At 36.8% G+C, this 24,133-nt stretch overlaps 1 protein-coding gene across 7 annotated transcripts in view; it reads right to left on the minus strand.

The window, feature by feature from the left end:
• Positions 1-1,757: 1,757 nt before the first annotated feature.
• The window catches only part of LOC114519690 (fibrillin-1-like), a 43,014-nt gene continuing 20,638 nt past the window's right edge, over positions 1,758-24,133 (minus strand). For 4 of the 7 annotated variants that reach the window (XM_028539860.1, XM_028539861.1, XM_028539862.1 and 1 more), the window contains 15 exons: positions 23,686-23,882; positions 22,961-23,095; positions 21,354-21,476; positions 21,139-21,261; positions 20,793-20,915; positions 6,659-6,781; positions 6,314-6,436; positions 5,969-6,091; positions 5,624-5,746; positions 5,267-5,389; positions 4,914-5,036; positions 4,532-4,654; positions 4,151-4,273; positions 3,789-3,911; positions 1,758-2,884 (listed from right to left, as the gene is read on the minus strand). In XM_028539860.1, the coding sequence (XP_028395661.1) occupies positions 2,667-2,884; positions 3,789-3,911; positions 4,151-4,273; positions 4,532-4,654; positions 4,914-5,036; positions 5,267-5,389; positions 5,624-5,746; positions 5,969-6,091; positions 6,314-6,436; positions 6,659-6,781; positions 20,793-20,915; positions 21,139-21,261; positions 21,354-21,476; positions 22,961-23,095; positions 23,686-23,882 (2,026 nt within the window). In that variant the 3' untranslated portion in view covers positions 1,758-2,666. The remainder of the gene's footprint in view (positions 2,885-3,788; positions 3,912-4,150; positions 4,274-4,531; positions 4,655-4,913; positions 5,037-5,266; positions 5,390-5,623; positions 5,747-5,968; positions 6,092-6,313; positions 6,437-6,658; positions 6,782-20,792; positions 20,916-21,138; positions 21,262-21,353; positions 21,477-22,960; positions 23,096-23,685; positions 23,883-24,133) is intronic. The other 3 variants (XR_003686609.1, XM_028539864.1, XM_028539865.1) reach the window with 3 other exon arrangements.

Genomic DNA, 24,133 nt, shown 5'->3' on the forward strand with positions numbered 1-24,133 from the left:
TTTTGCAGAAGAAACAACAGTAGTTTATGCTTAAAACTACAGTAGACAGCGAAGTAGCTTCCACAACTTAATTCCGCTGGTAAAGAGTTGCAGTCCAAGATATAGCGGTTAAAAAAGAGAATTTAAAGTAATTAGTACGTGCCTGTTTAGCTCTTGACTTAAAATTATGGTTAGATCTAATACGAGATTCACCCACAATATCCAGATATTTAAATTTGTCAATGTCACAAAGCCCAAACATGACCTTATAGAGCTGAACGAGACAAATGTATTTTCTTCGCTATTAAAGAGTCCTTGAGTTCCTTAAATATTTTTTTACATAGGGCTGATCAGGACCAAATCGAAATTTGTCTTCATGATTATGTAGAGATTATTGTAACTCGTTCACAGTGAGATTACTGATCAATTAGGAAAATTCAAGACAGCAATAGAGTACAATATTTGAGCAATAGAGTACAATATTTGACGGAAGAATTCATGTTTAGAAGAGACATAAACTGGTCGAAAATTTATAACTTTGTTTACGTCGCTTATTGTCGAGACGAAATAAATATCACATCGAAATCATCAGACTTGCTTTCAAGAGTTAACAACGGTCTTTCGTATCGACTACCACGTATTGTGACTACAGTAATTTAAACATGGTTAATGGAGTCTTATTTTCCCCATAATACAGATGAAATTCGGAAGGTTGATAGCGGTTTGCTGGTAGCTATAATTAAACTAGATTGTATTCTCATTATACCACCACAAAATATACAACAGATATATATTAAGAACCTACCTTGATAATCATAATATTCACCTTGCTGAAGCATAGATACTTTTAAATCACACGATTTATAGCTTGGTATATTCAATTATAATTTAATACATCTGAAGAGACAAACCTATCACAAGATGATATTTTGAATACTTAAAAGCTTTTTTATGCAGATAGGCCACAGGAGGTTGTCAATTCTCTAAAAACATCTATAGAAAATTATTCATTTTCCAATATTATTGTTACGCGTTTGCTCCGCCTTACAAGTTGGATTCAAAAAGGCCAAACATTATTTGCAAACAGCAAATTTATCATACTTCTGGAATTTAAAAATGTGATATAATTATTCGTTGTTTTTCGAATAGTTGGATAAATCAGAATTATTACAAATATTAGCTATAATTACGATTACGAATGCTGAGCTGGCTTGAGAACAAATAGTGTTCATCGCCTTAAATAATACGCTATTATAGCAGTGGAAAATCTTATTGCTTGTTCATGTACACAATTTAAGTTTCGTTTGTTATATTTCGTCGTATAATCCAATTGTCGTAATTCATTTTTATGCGAAATTTGACATATGAAAACCGAATTACAACAAATTATGACATATCAGTGAATTGCGACGAATTATGACGAGTCACGTCTGTTTCATAAGCCGTTTTTTGACATGCCGAATACATCAAAGACGATCAATAATAAACGGAAATGCCTCATTATCTATTGTTTTAATGTATTCGCGCATATAAAACTGAATATGGTGTGAAACGGGTCTTATTGCATGTTATATGAAAACCAGGGGCCGGTTGTTCAAGAGCAGGTTGAATTTAACCCAGGGTTAAGGCCCTGTTACACAGTGCGATTTTTCTTGCAACTTTCAATTTAATTCCTTATTTAGAGATGTAAATTTGGCACTGCACAACTTTTGTCTTTATTACACTCTATGGCGTTTCTTACACTTACATTTCGAGAACTCTTCACTAATTTACATCTCTTAAAAGTAGAGTTAAATTGCAAGTTGCAAGAATAATTGCACCGTGTAACATGGCCTTTAGTGCTAAACCTAGGCTAAATTGGATATAAGAACACTTTCTTTTTTTTATTGGTTTGTCACTAAAAGTTACAGCAGTGACAGTAGACAATAACAGGACATAAGTCCCAATTTGTAATTGTCTCCTTATCTAAATATAAATACACTAAAATACAACTACTGAACTACTACAGACATAATACAGAAATTTTACAAACAAACTCGAACGGACACATATGCTTACATTATTACTAAACAGAAGTAATTATTACTAAGTATTATGTAGTTATGGAGGAGCGTAACTTTGCAGAGTTTCTTTAGATTGAAGTATAAGCCTTGTTTTAAGTGATTGTAATCATGAAGAGGCTTTAGTATCATGCGGTTTCGATTGGTGGAGGACCCAGCTTCAAAACTGTAAGCCAAGTACGAGGAAGAATTGTCACTCAAAAAACTATAGTAAAATAAGTGAGGGCAGTTTTTAGAAATTTAAAATACACTGATAAAGTCAAGCCTTTCAACGCATATGTAACATGGTGCAATTTTTCCTCCAATTTGCAATAAATTCTTCTTTGAGAGACTTTTGCCTTTATTACACTCCATGCATCGTGCATGTTACACTTCATTTTGAAAACTCTTTAGTAATTTACATATCATAAAAGTAGAATTGCATTGCAAGTTGCAAGAAAAATTTCACCTTATAACATGGCCTTTAAGATAGGTACTACAATCAACTTAATCTTAGACACTCTGTATACCTTCCCGCTGTCTTTACAGTGAAAAATCGTTTCTTGTGTGTCCGACAATTCGTCGTTTCACTGTGTAAGGAATACTATATACGTTTTCTTTTACACTTCGTTAGCATTATTTTTTCCCTTATATCACTTCAGCTAAATCCAGGTTTTCACAAACTGACTTGTCTTGAGATTTATTTGGGTTTGTCGCCGGTTTATCCTTGACTGATATCTTTTTTCTTGAGCAACGATAAAAAATCACTATAATAACCACAAGAAAAACTCCAAAGACTATCAACACGATTAAAATGGTGTATAAATCCTGCCATTCGTTTCCGCCATTTTCCATTTTATCGCGATCTGTTAACAGAAAAATATCAGTTCTTCTCAAACGGAATCTAGCATAATGGCATAATAACCTCTGCAGCCATCATTTCCCAAGAACAATGAAAATTTGTTTTCAGTATTATTGCAGAAAGTATCGAAATGGCAATCTCGTATTCTAGCGTTACATTCGTGGACATTCAGAACTGATGAAATTTAAGAAAATATGTCGTCCTTCGTCCAAAAAAGATCAGGAAAAAATTAAGCTTTGAATCCGAAATTTTCACTCAAATAGACACTTTTCTTAAAAAAATACTGGTCAGAATAAAGTTTATGCTGTTTAATATAAAGAACCGACGAAATGTTCTCTTGTGGGTAGGGGGAAATCGTTTTCATTTGTAACACAAATGGGAAAACATACTGAATTTACCAAAAAGGGGGGATTTCGTTTAAAACTAATCGGCATAATATTTGTTTGCATTTTTTAGACAAAGTCAATCAGAATGTTTTAATTTTTAAAACGTCGTGTAAAGTGGTAAATAACTCATCTTTTTACCTGGAAGTACTCAAAATTTATACATTCTGATTAAGTTACTGAAAATGTTAACAAACTTGCTAATTGGTCAAAACGAAATTCCCCCAAAGACACTGCATTTACCCAAAGACGCTTGAGAACGAATCGAGAAAGAACCAAATACATTCTGTTATGTCTGTACATAATTTCTCACAATAAAAAAATGTTTTTTGAATCATTCTATTTTTTGAATCGCTATTCCAATTTTCGTTACAAACGTGCATGGTTATAAACAAGACCCGGTAATCATATTTCTTGTAAACGTTTCATAGCTAAAACCTAAAACGTCATTAATATACAGCTCCTGAACTTTTGAGCCATTGCTAGCAAGTTATACTATTGTATTATACTATATTCAAGCCTAACCTTGACAGCCTGTTCCATTTCCCCCGAAACCATTTTTGCATGAACAATTGAAAGAACTATCAGTATTATTACAGTGGGCGTTATGATGGCAATTATGAGATTTTTTAATGCATACGTCAATATCTGAAAAAATAATTTAATTAAGGATTAGGATTTTTATATAATTATAGTGTTCATAATAATATATTCTCAATAATTCTGATATTTTGCAAGTGTCATCGAAAAAATCTCAGTTTTTTCAATCATGCACTGCATCACATTCGTCGAAATCTTTAAAGGAACTTTAACAAAAAAGTATCTTCTTTAACAATTAAAAATCTGTCGATAAACAAGCATGGGAAAGATTTCAGTCAGGGCCTGACCTTGACAATCTGTTCCATTTCCCCTGCATCCAATTTTGCATGAACAATTAAAAGAACCATCAATATTGTTACAATGAGCATTCTGATGGCAGTTGTGAGTCCCCGCAACACATTCATTTAAATCTGAAAATGATAATGTGGGAAAAACGATATCACTCTTGATATTTTTCTACTGTTCACAAACACATTCGTTTTGTTTTCTTTATGTCCTTGTAAAAACTAAAAGTCTTTTGATAACGAATGCATGGCGATAATGGGATTATATTTCTAATAAAATTGAAATGATTAGACAATGCCATATATGTTTCCTGCCAAGTTTAAAGCTGTGAAACTACAATGCAAGTTAGACATCGATAGATATCTGTCATACTCAACCTTCACCTTGACAGTTTGTTCCATTTCCCAAGTAACCAATTTTGCATGAACAATTAAAAGAACCATCAATATTGTTACAATGCGCATTCTGATGGCAGTTGTGAGTCCCCGCAACACTTTCGTTTGAATCTGAAAATGATAATGTCGGGAAAACGATATCATTCTTGATATTTTTTTACTGTTTACAAACACATTCGTTTTGTTTTCTTTATGTCCCTGTAAAAACTAAAAGTCTTTTGATAACGAATGCATGGCAATCATGGTGATTATATTTCTAACAAAGCCTAGATTATTAGACAATGCCATACATGTTTTCTGCGAAGTTTAAAGCTGTGAAACTAGAATGCAAGTTAGACATCGATAGATATCTGCCATACTCAAGCTTCACCTTGACAGTCTGTTCCATTTCCCATGAAACCAATTTTGCATGAACAATTAAAAGAACCATCAGTATTGTTACAATGAGCATTCTGATGGCAACTGTGATTCCCTGCATTACAATCGTCGAAATCTTGAAATAATAATTTAGCAAAAAAGATAAAATTCCTGATGTTTTCTATTGTTCACATATACATCGCCTTCGTTGATTGTATATTCCTAGTCATATTCATAACAAAGCTTTAGAAACCAATCATATTTAATTTTTAATAAAATTGCGATGACTAGACAATGCTGTTGAAGTTTCCTTCGATGTTTAAAGCTGTGGAACGATGGAAAACCTCTGCTATACTCAAGCCTAACCTTTACAGTCTGTTCCATTCCCGATGAAACCAATTTTGCATGAACAATTAAAAGAACCATCAGTATTGTTACAGAGAGCATTCTGATGGCAACTGTGACTCCCTGCATCACATTCGTCGAAATCTAGAAATAATAATTTAGCAAAAAAGATAAAATTCCCGATGCTTTCTATTGTTCACATATACATCGCTTTCGTTCATTATATGTTCCTATATAGTTATATTCATAACAAAGCTTTAGAAACCAATCATATTTAATTTGTAATAAAATTGCGATGACTAAACAATGCTATTGAAGTTTTCTTCGATGTTTAAAGCTGTGGAACGATGGAAAACCTCTGCTATACTCAAGCCTAACCTTTACAGTCTGTTCCATTCCCGATGAAACCAATTTTGCATGAACAATTAAAAGAACCATCAGTATTGTTACAGAGAGCATTCTGATGGCAACTGTGACTCCCTGCATCACATTCGTTGAAATCTAGAAATAATTATTTAGCAAAAAAGATAAAATTCCATATATTTTCTATTGTTCACTTATACATGGTCTTTGTTCGTTATATGTTCCAAGTTATATTCACAACAAAGCTTTAACAACCATATTTTGTAATAAAATTGCGATGACTAGACAATGCTATTGAAGTTTCCTTCGATGTTTAAAGCTGTGGAACGATGGAAAACCTCTGCTATACTCAAGCCTAACCTTTACAGTCTGTTCCATTCCCGATGAAACCAATTTTGCATGAACAATTAAAAGAACCATCAGTATTGTTACACAGAGCATTCTGATGGCAACTGTGACTCCCTGCATCACATTCGTTGAAATCTAGAAATAATTATTTAGCAAAAAAGATAAAATTCCATATATTTTCAATTGTTCACTTATACATGGCCTTTGTTCGTTATATGTTCCAAGTTATATTCACAACAAAGCTTTAGCAACCATATTTTGTAATAAAATTGCGATGACTAGACAATGCTATTGAAGTTTCCTTCGATGTTTAAAGCTGTGGAACGATGGAAAACCTCTGCTATACTCAAGCCTAACCTTTACAGTCTGTTCCATTCCCGATGAAACCAATTTTGCATGAACAATTAAAAGAACCATCAGTATTGTTACACAGAGCATTCTGATGGCAACTGTGACTCCCTGCATCACACTCGTCGAAATCTAGCAATAATTATTTAGCAAAAAAGATAAAATTCCATATATTTTCTATTGTTCACTTATACATGGCCTTTGTTCGTTATATGTTCCAAGTTATATTCACAACAAAGCTTTAGCAACCATATTTTGTAATAAAATTGCGATGACTAGACAATGCTATTGAAGTTTCCTTCGATGTTTAAAGCTGTGGAACGATGGAAAACCTCTGCTATACTCAAGCCTAACCTTTACAGTCTGTTCCATTCCCGATGAAACCAATTTTGCATGAACAATTAAAAGAACCATCAGTATTGTTACACAGAGCATTCTGATGGCAACTGTGACTCCCTGCATCACACTCGTCGAAATCTAGAAATAATTATTTAGCAAAAAAGATAAAATTCCATATAGTGTATTTTCTATTGTTCACTTATACAACGCCTTTGTTCGTTATATGTTCCAAGTTATATTCGAAACAAAGCTTTAGAAACCATAATTTAATTTGTAAAAAAATGCAATGACTATAATCAATGCTGTCAAGGTTTCTTGCGATGTTTAAAGCTTAGAAACTATGGGAAACCTCTGCTATACCCTGGCCTAACCTTCACAGTCTGTCCCACTCCCAATGAAACCAATTTTGCATGAACAATTAAAAGAACCATCAGTATTGTTACAGTGAGCATTCTGATGGCATCTGTGATTCCCTGCATCACATTCGTTGAAATCTGGAAATAATAATTCGGGAGAAAAAAATCGAGATATATTTCTATTGTTCACAAATAAATAGTTTCTCTTCACTTTGTGTGCCTAGTAATATATATAGGGATCTTATTTCTAAAAGTGTGCGATGACTAGACAATGCCATTGAGTTTCCTGCGAAATTTAAATCTGTAGAATTATGGGAAATTTTAACTTTTGAATTTTACTATACTGAAGTCTAACCTTGACAGCTTGTCCCATTTCCTGAGTAGCCATTTTTGCATGTACAATTGAAAGAGCCATCAGTATTATTACAGTAGGCATTGTGATGGCAATTATGAGACCCTGCATCACATTCGTCGAAATCTGGAAATAATAATTTTAAAAAAGGATAAAGTCGAAATATTTTTTAATTGTCCACAAATACTAATTGCTTTTGCACATATTATGTTCCCAGTAACGATTAAAAGAGAGTTGATAATGAAGGCATAGTAATTATTTTTTAACACAATTGTGATATTACCAGACAATGACATTGATTTTCTTATCCCTTATCATTTAGTCATTTGACTTCATTGGAATTATTTTAAAACTTTGGTGTTTTCTGAAAATCTCTCGTTGAGAATGCGGTATATTTTCTCTTTGAAATTGGCTATTTCTTGACGTCAAAAAGCGAAAACAACACAGTGCCCACTATTTCTAAGCATGTATAGTTTTGCATCATGTCCGCGTATCATATTCACTAGTAAATGCAATTGGTTTTTATATTAGCGAATTTGAAAAATTTTACCGCTGTAGATTTCTCATCTAACAGTTTAAATTTTATTTTTAATGTGGATTAAAATTTGGAGCATGCAGTATTTGTTCATTTTCGAAATCAATTAATGCGAAATCTAAACATGTTGCTAAAAAGTTTTCTTGATAATTGCTGATAAAAAGGTAACCCTCACGGTACCATCTTTCTCACCCAACAGTGTAAGTGGAACTTTCGAACCGAAATGTAGTACGAATTGCATCCAAGTTTCAAAGGTAAGAATATAATTAAAAACATACTAGCTGGATGTAAGAGGGCTACATAAAAATGATACCTCACTTATACTTTCTCTTCAAGAAGATTAAATCTAATTTTCAATGTACCTTAGAATTTGGAGCTTGTGAAATTTTGAGACATTGCTGACTGAAGCAAGTGTTGCGAACGTTTAATCTTTGCAACCATTTTGAAAATGATGAGAATTAAAGACTTAGGCCTAGTTCTCATACAGTATCGCGATGTCATCGGCGATGTTCTACGATCCATTATTTGTGATCAATTAAGTAAACACTTTTTTTAAATAGACACAGCATTTTACTCATCAATATGAACCGACAAAAACAGTGCCGACGAATGGCGATGTACGAGACTTACGCCTGTATTCAAAAAGCTCACTCACACTCACACTCATTGAGTGTGACATAAATATTTTGTTAATGCTGATCAATGAGAAAGTTTTTTCTGAATAGATGGAAAGATATAAGGTGAATCACTGAAAATCAAGCCCCTATTTGTCTGTAAATGCCGCCATTAAAACGTTATGAGAAGATGAAGATCTCCCACTCAATAAATTTGAGTGTGAGGGAGCTTTTAGAATACAGGCGTTAATCTTCATGAATTAATGGTGAATAAAAAAGAAATGCTGTGCTATCTGCACTTGCGTTGCACACTAAAAAAATGTCAGGAACTATAATATATAGAAAATACATCTCTGATCTACAATCATTACCGTCATCATCTGTGATAGTCACTGTCGCTTCGCCAACAGAAATTTGAACGTTGGGATTGTTATTTAACATCAAAACAACTGTAAAATTTTCGCTGCCTTCATAACTGTTATCATCAATTATCAAAATATCAACGCAATCAGTTGTTTGAATAAAACTTTGTATTCCAACAGATTTCTCATCACCTACTAAAACTTTGTAATCTTCTCCGCTTGTTGCAGTGCCATTTCTGAATGTTAATCTTGAAATATTTATGATAAACACATTAAACCGATAGACACAAAATTAGCGGCACATGTTGGTTGTACAGATTTATCGATTTATTAATTGTTGTCATCAAAACAGATATTTTTCATCTAAAGATCAAAGATGTTGAGAAAGAGGACTGTTCACTTTGAAATTACAGTACGAGAGTGAAAAAGAGAGAAGTAAATTGTCTAAAATTTTTAACAATATTGCATGGATGATTCAATTACAAAGTATTTCGTCCGCTATCCGGATGTGCTGATAAATATAAAGAAAATTTACTCACGTTCCTGAAAAGGAAGTCCCATCAAAATTGCTAACACCAAGACAAACCTGCAATTTATCATCTGCCTCACCAACGGTGTAGGTTGAACTTTGGAATCCAAATGTAACTGTATGCATCAAATTATATTTAGGTTACTTAAAATATATATTAGTTAAAACTACAAAATAAAAGTCATTTAAATGTTTAAAATTCTGCAGACTGCATTCTTGAAGGAAAGTTTTATTTTTTAGCGGAAATTGGCTTGTTTTTTGCATACCATACTTTATGCTGTATAAACTATATTCAAGACCAATAAAACATCATCATCTTGATGTATGTTTTATAGTCGGATGCCTTGTAGTGTATATGATCAGCAAACCCGCTGAAGCCAATGCTGTACTGCTTTATCAACAACCGACTCTATTCCGTACGTCAAAAGTGGATTGGATGCAAAAAAAATTGGATCGTGTGAACAGACCTTTCAGATCAGGGTCGGATGAACGTGTGTCATTGCCTGCTTGGTTGGATCAGGCTTCCATACTTTGGGGGGTAAAATTTTCTTTGACATAGCAATTTTTGATGCCATAGGCTCATGATCATGCTAATTCTGTATAGCTAGTGTAAACAGGTCTAAGTATTGTTTAATTCTTACCTTGTCCTGTTGATGACACAATTTTCAGAACACATACAAAGAGATGCAAATATATCGATTGCCACAACTGCATCTAAGGGATGTTGGTTGTAATTTAAACTTTTTTTGTCGAGCAGAAGTACAGAAATAATCATTGAATGTAATGTATTCGCAAGCGATGGACCATAGGAACTACATTCAATATTTAAATTAGTCAAATTTGCTTCAGTTGCGCTTCACTCCACTTCGCTGTGAGTTCAGTGACGTCATAGGAAAATCAATGATAGCGCGACTGGAGCAAATTTTACTATTTCGAATCTTTATCGGGCTACCTATGGATGAACACTGGAGCAACAATTACAAATTGTTGTAAGGAGCAACAATTACAATTTTCAAAATGACTACGTTGCGCAATGTCAGCGTAATATACATACATCAGGGGGGAGAGTTTTCATCTTTTCGAAAGTTGATAGCGTTGTACAACTGCTGTCCACCGTTGTACTACGGCTTGGAAAAGCAATAATTTGTAGGCGTCTGGTGTTAGCGGAATTTATTGTCGATTGCGTTCGCTCCGCTCTTCTAAAACTAAATAATTTTCGAAAGTCGAAACACGCAGTGATTATAAAACGCGAGCAACAGATAGCGTCAAAGATTTACTCCTTGGGAAGCATGTTTTAGCCCTTCTACCTAATAGTTATGATTCCGTTCTACCTAGTACCTACGTATACTATAGTTACTTTACGTGCAAGAAAAGGATGGCGAAAACAAATATAAAAGCTGAGCGTAGTAGCGTTCTCGTTATTTTATCTTCTCGCTGATTAGTATACTGTATATAGGAGATCAAATTATTCAAATAGCCAAAATGCTTTCGACGGAAACGTTTCAGAAGTCGCCAACTCTGTACCACAATATATTTATACGATCGCAGATAGAGCATGCCTATCAGAATACCTGCCAGAATCATGTTATTTGCTCATTTCATTACCATGCAAAGTCATCTCAAGCTTGGTTTAATCTCGGCTAACCGCGATATGCAACTTAATTACCCACATAACGTGTTTCCGGAAGTTAGCTATAACAACCAAATGCAAATTTGTCTTTATGATTATGTAGATTTCATTGAAACTCCTTCGAAAATATAGTTTGTTATGGCATATGAGATCACTGATCAATTAGAAAAATTACACACAGCGAACAATAGAGTGCGATATTTGACGGAAGAATTCATGTTTAGATGAGACTTTGATTTACTTTAAATCTTTTATTAAAGTGGTCTAAAATTTATCACGTTTGAAGTTTACGTCGCTTATCGTCGAGACGAAACAAAAACCACAGCGAAATAATCAAATTTGCTTTCAAGAGTTAACAACGGTCTTTCGTATCGACTAACACGTATTGACTACAGTAATTTAAACATGGTTAATGGGTCTTATTTTCCCCACACTACAGATCAAATGCGGAAGGTTTGCTGGTAAAATTAAACTAGACTGTAATCTCATTAAACCACTATAAAATAATTATACAACAGTAATCATAATATTCACCTTGCTGAAGCATAGATACTTTTAAATAACTTTTACCGCATTCCTCCACGATGTAGCTTGGTATATTCAATTATAGCATTCAATACCTCTGAAGAGACAAACCTATCACAAATTATAAAAATGAAAATCATTCATTTTCCAATATTACTGTGACGCATTTGCCCCGCCTTACAGGTTGGATCCAAAAAAGGGCAAACACTATTTGCAAACAGCTTTTAACTTCCTGTAAAATCATAATTCTCTGACTTAAGAATATGACATAAATATTCGTTGTTTTTCGAATAGACGAATAAATCGAGTTGAATTGTAATTATATACGATTACGAAAGCTATGAGCTTTTTGAGAACAAAGAGTGTTCATCGCCTTAAATATTACGCTATTATAGCAGTGCAAAAAGCAGTTGCTTCTTCGTGAATACAATTTAAGTTTCGTTTGTTATATTTCGTCGTATAATCCAATCGTCGTAATTCGTTTTTATGCGAAATCTGACATATAAAAACCGAATTACAACAAATTATAACATATCAGTGAATTTCGACGAATTATGACGAGTCACGTCTGTTTCATACGCCGTTTTTGACATGCCGAAAACATCAAGGACAATCAATATTAAACGGAAATGCCTCAATATCTATTGCTTTGATTAATGTATTCGCTCATATAAAACTGAATATGGCGTGAAACGGGTCTTATTGCATGTTATATGAAAACCAGCGGCCAGTTGTTCAAAAGCAGGTTAAATTTAACATAGGGTTAGTGCTAAGTCTAGGCTAAATTGGATATAAGAACACTTTCGATTGGTTGAAGACCGAGCTTCAAAACTGTAACCGATGCACGAGGAAGAAATGTCAAACGAAAAATTATAGTAAAAGTAAGTGAGGGCAGTTAAGATGTATTCAACTACAGTTTAAAATATACTGATCAATTAAAAGCCCTGCTACACGGTGCAATTTTTCCTGCAACCTGCAATGCAATTCTTTTTTTGAGAGACATAAATTTGGCTTTGTTACACTCTATGACATATCTTAGGGCGCTTTCGTTTATACGGAAAAAACGGCCAGACCGGTCCTGTTGTATTTCGGTACAGTCAGATTACTGGTATTTTAGAGTGTTTCAAGAACCCTGCATTCAAGTATATCGTTATTTACATCTGCCTAGCACGAGAAATGTAGTTTTATCGCTATATTCTTAACGAAATGCTCTATTTCAATTTAAAATATGACCGGTCTGACCATTTTGGCCGCGTAATGGAAAGCGCACTTACCCTCACATTTTGAAGAATCTTCACTAATTTACATCTCTTAAAAGTAGAATTGCACTGCAAGTTGCAAGAAAAATTGCACCGTGTTACATCGCCTCAAGGATCGGTCCAACAATCAACTTAGTCTTAGACACTCTGCACTCTCCCGCTGTCTTTGCAGTGAAAGATTGATTCTTGCGTGTCCAAAAATTCGTAGTTTCATTATGTAAGGAATAATAATTTATATACGTTTTTTTTTACACTTCAATAGCACTATTTTTCCCGGCTAGGCAAGGTGAAAACTGCATATAATGAAAGACTAATCAGGTTCAGCCTTTGATGCGACGAGTTTTTACCTCGCCTAACAGGGATAACTCCCTCCATGTAAACAGGCCCTAAAACTAAATAATTTTTGAAAGTCGAGATGCGCGCTGATTTTTAATCTACTGGTTTGTACTATTGTGCTATTCTCCGACAGACAAAACACTTTTCGCACCAATGCTTAGGACAAGTAGGAACCTGGCTTGATAGATAGACTATAATAGTTTACATATCTGAGAATTAAATCATATACGAAGTACTGGAAACCTGGAATTAAATGATGGCGGAAATTAGAGGAGTAGCAATGAAAGGTCATTTTCAATCCTACGTTACCAGCGAAATATTTTTCATAATTCAAACGGGAGTTTTGGTCCTTCGAATTTCGGATTTTTAGAGATACAAAAAAGGAAATAAAGTTTTTTATGGTAATTATTTTGATTTTCAAGATTAAAAATACGGGGAGTTTGTCGCGAACGTTGTGTTCAGTAGATCACGTTGACGTTGAAACGACATAGAAAAGTATGCGTGACGAGAAGGTTGTGACAAGGCATAGCAGTAAAAATAAATTAACATTTGAGAAAACATTGATTATGGCGACATCCTTTTGTCACTAATATTGTAGCCTGCATGGCAGCCGGTCCCTAAGTTCAGGCAAGGCGAGGACGGCGAAGCACTGCCTGCATGCCTGATTTGGCTATGTTTTTTGTCAACCGCCCATTTTCAGTCCCAGCGCAATTAGCTAAACGACAAACAGTTAATATTATAATAAGAAAAAACTGTAATAACTAATAACTGGGATATATTATTTTCCGGCTGTAAGCTTGTTTATTAATCGAAGTCTGTTTTTTCGATATATTAATATAATTATTATTTCGCTTGCTGTTTTGTTATGGGATTAATATTGTATGATGAATATACAAAGAAGCTAGCTGTGATTCAACCAAGCGTTAGACCACTTTTAGGTATTGAAATAAGTCTTTAGGAAACCATACAAGCAAATGCTATTGTCAGGATGACTACATTATTGCCAGAATCATGTTAGTTGCTCATTTCATTGCCCAAAGTCATCTCAAGCTTGGTTTAATCTCGGCTAACCGCGATATGCAACTTAATTATCCACATATCGTGTTTCCGGAAGGTAGCTATAACGACTAAATGGAAATTTGTCTTTATAATTATGTAGAGTTCATTGTAACTCCTTCAAAAATATATCACTTATTAACCGAATTTGAGGTCCGTACTAGAAAAATATCAGACCAAGGTCTGATATTTTTCCAGTACAGACCGAACGTACACGGTTAATAAGGGATTTATTATATGGCACACAGTATTTAGTTTATTTATTTATATTATGCGCTGCAGCATTTTAGCCAGCTCTTTCGCCAGCCAGTGGCCAAGCAAGCATTGAATTGGCTTTCAAAACTTTGTTTTTTACTCGTTAAATAAGAATGATACAGTAATATAAACAAAAATCAAAGATGAATAAATATAATATTCACATGTACCAAATAATGCTCTTCTCCGTCCATTCTTCGTCGATATTTTTTGTGTCAAAAATAAGAGTGCAAGCTTGTTTTTGTTCAAAAATATGAGAGTTGAACCGTTACTACGGCAACGGTCTAATACTTTGGGATTCCAGACCGACAAAGAACCAATCAGCGCACGCCATTTAGTCACAAGACCGCGTGCCATACAGGTGCCATATAATAAATACCACCTATTAGCCGAATTTGAGGTCCGTACAAGAAAATATCAGACCGAGGTCGTGACAGTACGGACCGAGCGATAGCGAGGTCCGTACATAAAAGACCGAGGTGTGATATTTTTCCAGTACGGACCGAAAGTATTCGGTTAATAAGGGATTTATTATATGGCATACAGTATTTAGTTTATTTATTTATACATGCAATGCGCCGCAGCATTCTTGCCGGTTCTTATCAAAATTACGATGTACATATATGTTAATTATCTCTCCTAAAGTTTATTGAAATTTATGTTCCGCTTGTTTAATAAGTCGCTTCTTCCAGCAGACATAACTTAGAAATTGGTCTCACCGACTTCGATGTCTTCGTCTTTACCTCTGCCGTGCGTACAAATCCGTCTGCTCCGTAAAACACTTTCCTAACTCGTCCCAAGTGCCAATGTCCCCTGGGTAGAGTTGTATCCACTAAAAGCACCAAGTCGTTTCTTCGTCATCCACTTCTTTCTTTCCTGCATGAGGGGAAAGTATTCGCGGATCCAACGGACCCAGAAGTGGTTAGCCAGAACTTGTCCCCTGCGCCACTGTTTACGAGAATGAATTTCTGCGTCTTCGAATATGCCGAGGGGCACCGCGAGACCTTGACGTTATTGTAAAAAATTACTTGGGTGATCGGTTCGCAATCGTTCGGATCGTCGCTACTTGGGCATAGAGGTTGCCTGTTAAGAATACCGGCTGCTTCTGCGAACACTGTACGCAGTGTTTCGCGCTTGACGAAGGCATGTGGGTGCCCAAGGATGGCTTTCATGGTCTTACGAACGCTTCGGATTAATCTTTTCCACATTCCTAACATGTGGCTAGCTGTAGGAGGTTGGAAGTGCCATTTTTTCAACGGTTGTGAGTGCCATTCCACTCCTTTCTCGCTCAGAGCTTCGATAATAGCCTTCTGATTCCATCCCTTCATAGCCGACCCTATCTCTTTCTCCCCACCTACGAAATTTGTGCCATTATCGCTCCATATTTCTTTGGCGGCGCCACGGGTGCAGACGAAACGACGCAAAGTCGGATAAAATCGTCTGCTTCCAACGATCCGACATCTTCACTGTGGATTGCTCTTGTATTGAAGCATGCAGACGAAAATACAACCATACACTTTCTCCGTACCGCTCCAACCCGGTATACGTAAAGGGGGGTTCGTAAGCAGTGAGCCTGGCTTTGGGGAGGTCGCCCATCATCTGATTCATTGGAGCTTCGTTCCTCTTCCGGTATGTAACGCAACGACGCAAGATCTGACCAGTCAACACACGGGCGTTAATGATCCAGCAACGCTGACGGACCACAGACAGTACATGCTCTCGACAGGCGTGACCTAATATTTAGTGTTATTATATACACAAGCGCCAGATATGAGGTATGCTGCAATTTCATTGGTTGGCTACTAGACAGATATTAGCTAATATCTATCTTGTAGAGAAAGTAAACAAAATGGCCGAAAGATTTGGGGAGTTGAGTGAAAGTGAAATCCAAGCTTTAGTTGATAATAGCACACCAAAATGCACCGAAAGGCGACAAAGTTTGTGTATATAATAAAACAGTTATTCTGCTTACTCTCGTCGTATAATATGGCCAATAGCTATGAGCTCATATACGACTCGAGTTCGCACAATGACTGTTAAATAATATGTAATAATTAACGAGGTGATGTGATGTTGATGTGGCACTATCATGGGGTTAAAGATGCGGGACTCAGACGGCCACCAACACAAATAACGTCGTCCATGCAGGAGTACGGGCAAAAGAGTCATCAATCTGCTTGATCTTCTTTCCAGATTTCAAAGCTCAGAGTTCATCCTGGAAGTATTGGCTTTGGACTACTTTCACGATAGATGTCGACGCTTCCTTCATTTCTGTTAAACTTATTTCCTTGGGAAATGAGGCCACTTGTGATTTAGCTTGGTTCGTAGATGACGCACGAACCGCACTAGCCAAGAAATATATCTCTGCAGTTTAGACCACGACGATACGTCGTTCAGCAGTTGAACCAAATGGGAACCAATTACGACTGCCGACGAGTTATGACCAATACATGGTCTCACGACCTCTTCATCGTCCTCTGGGACCTCGGATACCCTTGCGACCAGCCAGTGATTTGCAGTCTGGCTCAGGAAAGCGGGTCCAGACCACCAACGGCACGTTGAATGAAATGCTTCGATTGGCAAGCCCCTTGATCCATCGTCGGCCGGGTTTAGAGCTCCGGGGACATGTTGCCATTGTTCTGGCGTCGTATGTTCGTGAATCTCTTTTAAACGAGTGGCCACAAAGCGGTGAAATCGCCTATTTTCAACTGTGGTAGAGTCGGTCTAAAAGATGATATGATCAACGTTCCAATCCAATTCAGCTCTGATTAGATTACTCTGCCTTACAGTTAGGACGCTTGCCATAAGCTCCAGTCGTGGGATGGTGGGTTTCTTTATTGGGCAATTACGGCACTTTCCCTTGCTAAATCTACACGATATCACCCCAACAATGTCGACAATTCATATTTAGGCAGATGCGGCGTATGCGAACTCACTTGCATCATTAAACATGTGCAGCTCGATTAAACGTACGCGAGACATGTCCGTATTGAAATAACATCTTGCTCCATCATCTTCTCCCCATCAGCAAAGTCTTGCCTGGCCATTATACGCCGCTAAAATTTCTGCTTGAAAAGAGAAAATTCCTCGGGAACGCCGGAGAACTTGTCAAGTTTGATAGCAGGGAGGCTTTGATTGGAGGCTATTGTCTGTTGGACTGACGAAATGCCTTGCATAGCAGATGCTACCATAGTCCAGATGTCTCCCTGTTGTAGGTCGTTTACACTAGCATATCTCTGTGGTGGCTCCTAGGGAGAACAGCTTGGCTTGCTTAAAAATAGAGGTGTTCTGTGTTCTGCCTCGAAGACTGGTTGCTTGCCATATATATCTGAACTTAATGGCTCCTCGACAATTTTGGAAGCAGATGTCAACTGAGCTGGGGTTACGCCAGGTGGGGTATACCGTAGTTGAAGGTAGACATCGAGTGTAGGTACAAATCGCTAGGTTTAGTGTAGTAAGGATAATTTTGGTTTGGGGAGGGAATAGGTGCGTCGTCGCTAATATTGGTTGCACGTCAAATATTTGTTGCGTTCATTAGAACTGACGTGGCCGATCGATTAATGATTTTCAACTGATTTTCTCTTGCACTGTTCGGACATGACGTCGACAGACGTGAAGCTGGTATAGCTGGCGTTGAGTGAAGTGGCTTGGTGGGATGAGCTGTGTTCTCACTCAAGTTTGAAAATGGTTCCTCTCCGAACAAGAAATATTCGTATACGAGGGGTTTGGGGATATCGCCCGTGAACTCCGGTTCGGCTAGAATGTTCTCCTTTTCTTGCGTGACCAAGCTCATATTAATCTCTCCATGTTTGTTCTTCCAGTTGGACTTCTAATTCCAAGAGGGCTGCCCCTTGTCAAGCTTCGGCCAGTTTCTTTTCAGATTGTTGTTTTAGGGTCTCCAATATTTGCGTTTTTCAATCTCTTCCTTTTCCATTTTTTGTTGCCTTAATAGCTCTTTATGTTTCCATTCGATCTCCAAAAGTTTTATTTCCCCTTCGAGTTTTCGCCGTTGTTCTTGTTCCGCTAAACGTAAGGCTAAATTTGCTTTCGCAGCTTGGGCTCTTTTTTCGAGGACTGCTGAGCTTGAAGAACATTTTGTTCCTCTGGAAACGTTTGATCTATAAGAGTCCACGCTTTCGGCGTATGGTGACACATGTTCTCTTTGCAAGTGCGAATTCTCCATGATTATTTCATTAAAGTAGGTTGCAGCATCGAGCAGGTATCTGAGATTTTCTGAACGAAGGCGACCTTGTCGAGATATAACTGATCAAATTGTTGAATGGCATGGTAGCACTCCTGACTGCGCAGGCTAATTATAGACGTATAATAGTTATAAGCCACAACAAACCTTTTCCATGAATTATCGTACTGTTGTGAAAGTACTCTAATAGTCTCGGCATTGTTTGGGTCTTTTAACAAAGATTCGATTTGACCACGCACACGAGCAACCTGCCCTAGTTCTCTTTGAGGAGTACACCTTTTCGTCAGAACTTGTTGCACGCGATCCCTTCGTCGCCATCTGGTATTTCTATTGTCTGAGTCCATATTTCATTAAATCAGCGATGCATCTTTTTGTAAAATTGTAATATACAGTCCTTAATTAAACGAATGTCAGGTGCAAACCAACAGAATCTCTTTGTGCTTCGACAAAAACTCCAAACCGGCGGCTGATCATTCGAATAAAACTATGTCTATGTATAGGTGCTCCGACGCTATACGCTTAGCGAACATGCGATGTTAGTTATCGAGCCCAATGTGACAAACTGTGTTGATTTGTTTTATTCTAACAGAATACAAATACATAAAGATATACATTAATCATACGCAAACTATGACACATTACCATGATTTTACATACAAACGTACAGGTAGATTTTACATAACAAACGTTCACGTAGATTTTACATAACAAACGTTCACGTAGATTTTACATAACAAACGTTAGTGTCTCACCGAATGTCGATAATCTGCAAAGATCTATTTTACAAGAATTCACCGAGTATTTTACTAATTTACCAAATTTAAAATGTAACAAAATCGAAACGTTCTTTCTACGTATTTTTAAAGACGGAAGTGCATGCTTAACGCGGACTCCGCTGTCCGGAAGTGTTTAGTACCTCAACACGAATGCTGAGCTGGCCTGAGAACAAAGAGTGTTCATCGCCTTAAATATTACGCTATTATAGCATTGCAAAAATCTTATTGCTTGTTCATGTACACAATTTAAGTTTCATTTTTTATATTTCGTCGTATAATCCAATTGTCGTAATTCGTTTTTATGCCAAATCTGACATATGAAAACCGAATTACAACAAATTATAACATATTAGTGAATAGCGACGAATCAGTGAATCTCATACGTGGTTTTTGACATGCCGAATCAAGAACAATAAATAACAAAACCTTTTTTCCTCCAATTTGCAATTCAATTCTTCTTTGAGAGATTTTGCCTTTTTTACACTCCATAAATCGTGTGTCTTACACTTCATTTTGAAAACTCTTTAGTAATTTACATCTCATAAAAGTAGAATTGCATTGCAAGTTGCAAGAAAAATTTCACCTTGTAACATGGCCTTTAAGATCGGTCTTACAATCAACTTAGTCTTAGACACTCTGTATACCTTCCCGCCGTCTTTACAGTGAAATATCGATTCTTGTGTGCCCGACTATTCGTAGTTTCACTGTGTAAGGAATGCTATATACGTTTTCTTTTACACTTCGTTAGCATTATTTTTCCCTGAATTCATCTCAGCTAAATCCAGGTTTTCACAAAATGACTTGTCTTGAGATTTCTTTGGAAAAAGGTTTGTCGCCGGTTTATCTTTGAATGATATATTTTTTCTCAGTGACCGACGATAAAAAAACACAACAATACACACAAGAACAACTACAAAGACTATCAACACGATTAAAATGGTGTATAAATCCTGCCATTCGTTTCCGCCATTTTCCATGTTATTGCGATCTGTTAACAAAAAAAATATCAGTTCTTCTCAAACGGAATCTGGCATAATGGTATAATAACCTCTGCGGCCATATTTTCCCAAGCACAATGAAAACTTGTTTTTAGTATTTTTGCAGAAAGTATCGAAATGGCAATCTCGTATTCTAACGTTACATTCGTGGACATTCAGAACTGATGAAATTTACGAAAATATGTCGTTCTGTGTCGAAAAAAGATCAAGAAAAAATTAAGCTTTGAATCCGAAATTTTCAGAAAACTTACTGAATTTACCAAATACGGGGGTAATTAATAGAGCAACGTCATTAATACAGCTCCAGAAGTTTTGAGCCATTGCTAGAAAGTTAGACTATTGTATTATGCTATTTCAAGCCTAACCTTTACAGTCTGTTCCATTTCCCCTGAAACCAATTTTGCATGAACAATTAAAAGAACCAACAGTATTGTTACAGTGAGCATTCTGATGGCAGTTGTAAGTCCCCGCATCACATTCGTCGAAATCTAGAAATAATAATTTTGGCAAAAAAGATAAAATTCCCGATATTTTCTATTATTCACATATACATCGCCTATGTTCGTTATATGTTCCTAGTTATATTCATAACAAAGCTTTAGCAACTATATTTTGTAATAAAATTGCGATGACTAGACAATGCTATTGAAGTTTCCTTCGATGTTTAAAGCTGTGGCACTATGGAAAACCTTTGCTACACTCAAGCCTAACCTTGACAGCCTGTTCCATTTCCCCTGAAACCATTTTTGCATGAACAATTGAAAGAACCGTCAGTATTATTGCAGTAGGCGTTACGATGGCAATTGTGAGAACCTGCATCACATTCGTCGAAATCTTGAAAGAAAATTTAACAAAAAAGTATCTTCTTTAACAATTGAAAATCTGTCGATAAACAAGCATGAGAAAGATTTCAGTCAGGGCCTAACCTTGACAATCTGTTCCATTTCCCCTGAAACCAATTTTGCATGAACAATTAAAAGAACCATCAATATTGTTACAATGAGCATTCTGATGGCAGTTGTGAGTCCCCGCATCACATTCGTTTAAATCTGAAAATGACAATGCCGGAAAAACGATTTCATTTTTGACATTCTTCTACTGTTTACAAACACATTCGTTTTGTTTTCTTTATGTCCTTGAAAAAACTAAAAGTCTTTTTTAGTCTATTTTTATCTTAAAATTTCACCGTCAATAGCGTTAAAGGCGGAATGTAAACGGCGGCGGCGAATTTCTTCCTTTCAGTACAGCGCTACCCAGTAATTATTCTGCAAGAATTTTTCCGCAAAGACGACCAGATGTTGGAGACTGACAGACATTAAGTAATGTTAATTGTGGGGAAATTAGGTTAGTTAATTAGGGGACGGGGACGGGGACGGGGACGGGGACGGGGACGGGGACGGGGACGGGGACGGGGACGGGACGGGGACGGGGACGGGGACGGGGACGGGACGGGGACGGGGACGGGGACGGGGACGGGGACGGGGACGGGGACGGGGACGGGGACGGGGACGGGGACGGGACGGGGACGGGGACGGGGACGGGGACGGGGACGGGGACGGGGGGGGACGGGGACGGGGACGGGGACGGGGACGGGGACGGGGACGGGGACGGGGACGGGGACGGGGACGGGGACGGGGGGACGGGGACGGGACGGGGACGGGGACGGGGACGGGGACGGGGACGGGGACGCGGACGCGGACGCCAAGACTATAGCAATAGCTCTCTTGCACTAAAGTGCAGGCGAGCTAAAAATGCGAAACAAAGGCTTAATCGTTTTGCATTCAGTTTCTTGATTGGCATTGTATTTCCTCATTTTAGGACAGGTTTGCTTTAGATTAATGTGAAACGGTCCACCATAATGTGAAATGGCTAGCATTGTGTGAAATGGTCTAGCGTAATGTTATATGGCTACAGTCATGTGAAATGGCCTAGTGAAATGTTAAATGGCTAGCATAATGTGAAATGGTCTAGCGCAATGTGAAATGGTTTAGCGTAATATGAAATGGTCTAGCGTAATATGAAATGGTCTAGTGTAATATGAAATGGTTTAATAAAAAGATCTTATCTTCTAAGTAACCATAACTTAGATTTTGGGTTTGTGATTTTACTGATTTATGTATATTTAGAGTTTAGATATCACAACAACAGTAACCATTATACGTATTTCTGGTTTAATTAAGGCATTAAACGAAAAATCAATCAATCGTCTCACTAAAAAGCCTATAGACGGATTGCAAAATTTCGATTACAACTAATTATACAGGTTGTGAAAATTGCGAAGTCTAAGAATTTGAATACTCCAAATTGTAAACACAAATATGCAAGTGCGAGCAAATATGCAATCGTATAAATTAGTAAAATCGCTACTCGTTACTTGCGAGTGACTCGGACACCCGCTTGTAGTTACTAAGGAGTGGCGTCAAGTTACTCGCAGGTGGTACTGTGTACATGGATGAAACGCCAAGATAAAGACAAAGAAATTAAGACAAGTGTCAATACTTATTTTGCTAATCTTGTGATTTTATCTACTCACCAATACAATCACTGCCATTCTTGACCAAGCCTTCATTACAGATACAATCGTAAGTAAGATTTCTATTGACGCATGTTGCATTTTCACCACAATCAGGGGCTTGAATAATTTGTGAAGGTTTGCACTCATCGTAATCTAAAAGATAGCGAGATAGTCATCGCGTTATAGGAAAAATCTTGGGAGAAAAAATGTTCACTACCTCTGTCACAGAGAGGGATTGTTTTAAAGAGGTCCACAGAGAAAGACTGTTTTATACAGTAGAGATAGCTAGACAGTTACTTTAAAAACTACGATGTTAATTAATGTAGTCGTTAAATAGTTGACATTCAGAATTGCCTTATACGTGTATTTACCATGCGGGATGGTATTTACCACCAAAAAGAGGTATGGTATTTACTACCAAAATATCTCGACAGTTTTACAATATGAATTAAAACAATGTTTTTGCAAAATAATGTTGAAGCGTTCAAAGAAATAGTTTCCCCGTCTAAATTTTTCACTTCTTTTGTGCTTTCAGGTAGAGTATTTTTATCTATCATCTTTGCATTTCTTCATCTATCACGTCGACAAAATAACTCGCCGTAATTTGCAGAATCTGCTTTAGTGATAATCGCGTATTAATCCGAGGTCCTTGAATCAGATGATAATTTATATTTGGCATGCTCAATATATAATTTTAATACATTAGAGATGCCAGCATACGGAGAAGGCTAGAACAGATATACCTTCAAATTTAAAAAGATTAGCCAATTCAGTGCTAGTGGGATCAGTGTTAGCGCTGAGTTGTAGGTTGGTGCCAGGAAGAAATGTGCCGCTGTTTGTTACGATCAATGTTGCGGCTAATTCTCTTTGGAGATCTTCGTAGGTAATTCCAGTTACATCGTTAAATGTTGCTACGAAGGCGACACCTAGAGAGCTATTACTAAATTCAAAATATAGAGAAAACATTTACAAGGCATCATTACTGTACCAATACTGACTGCCAGTTCGCCCTATGTAAAGAATGTAAATTCGTTATCAGATTCCGGATCCCACCTGGTGCATTCCGGATTCCGGTTTTTAGATTGCGGATTTAATTTTAAAAATTAAGAGACTGTTTACATGAGCCCGGTTACCCGAGATTTAACGAAGCGTGAGGGGACTTTGATATGTTGAAATAAGTCTTTATGACAC

Source organism: Dendronephthya gigantea, unplaced genomic scaffold, assembly GCF_004324835.1.
Source record: "Dendronephthya gigantea isolate DGI-Jeju-01 unplaced genomic scaffold, DenGig_1.0 000014F, whole genome shotgun sequence".
In the NCBI taxonomy this organism is placed as follows: domain Eukaryota; kingdom Metazoa; phylum Cnidaria; class Anthozoa; order Malacalcyonacea; family Nephtheidae; genus Dendronephthya; species Dendronephthya gigantea.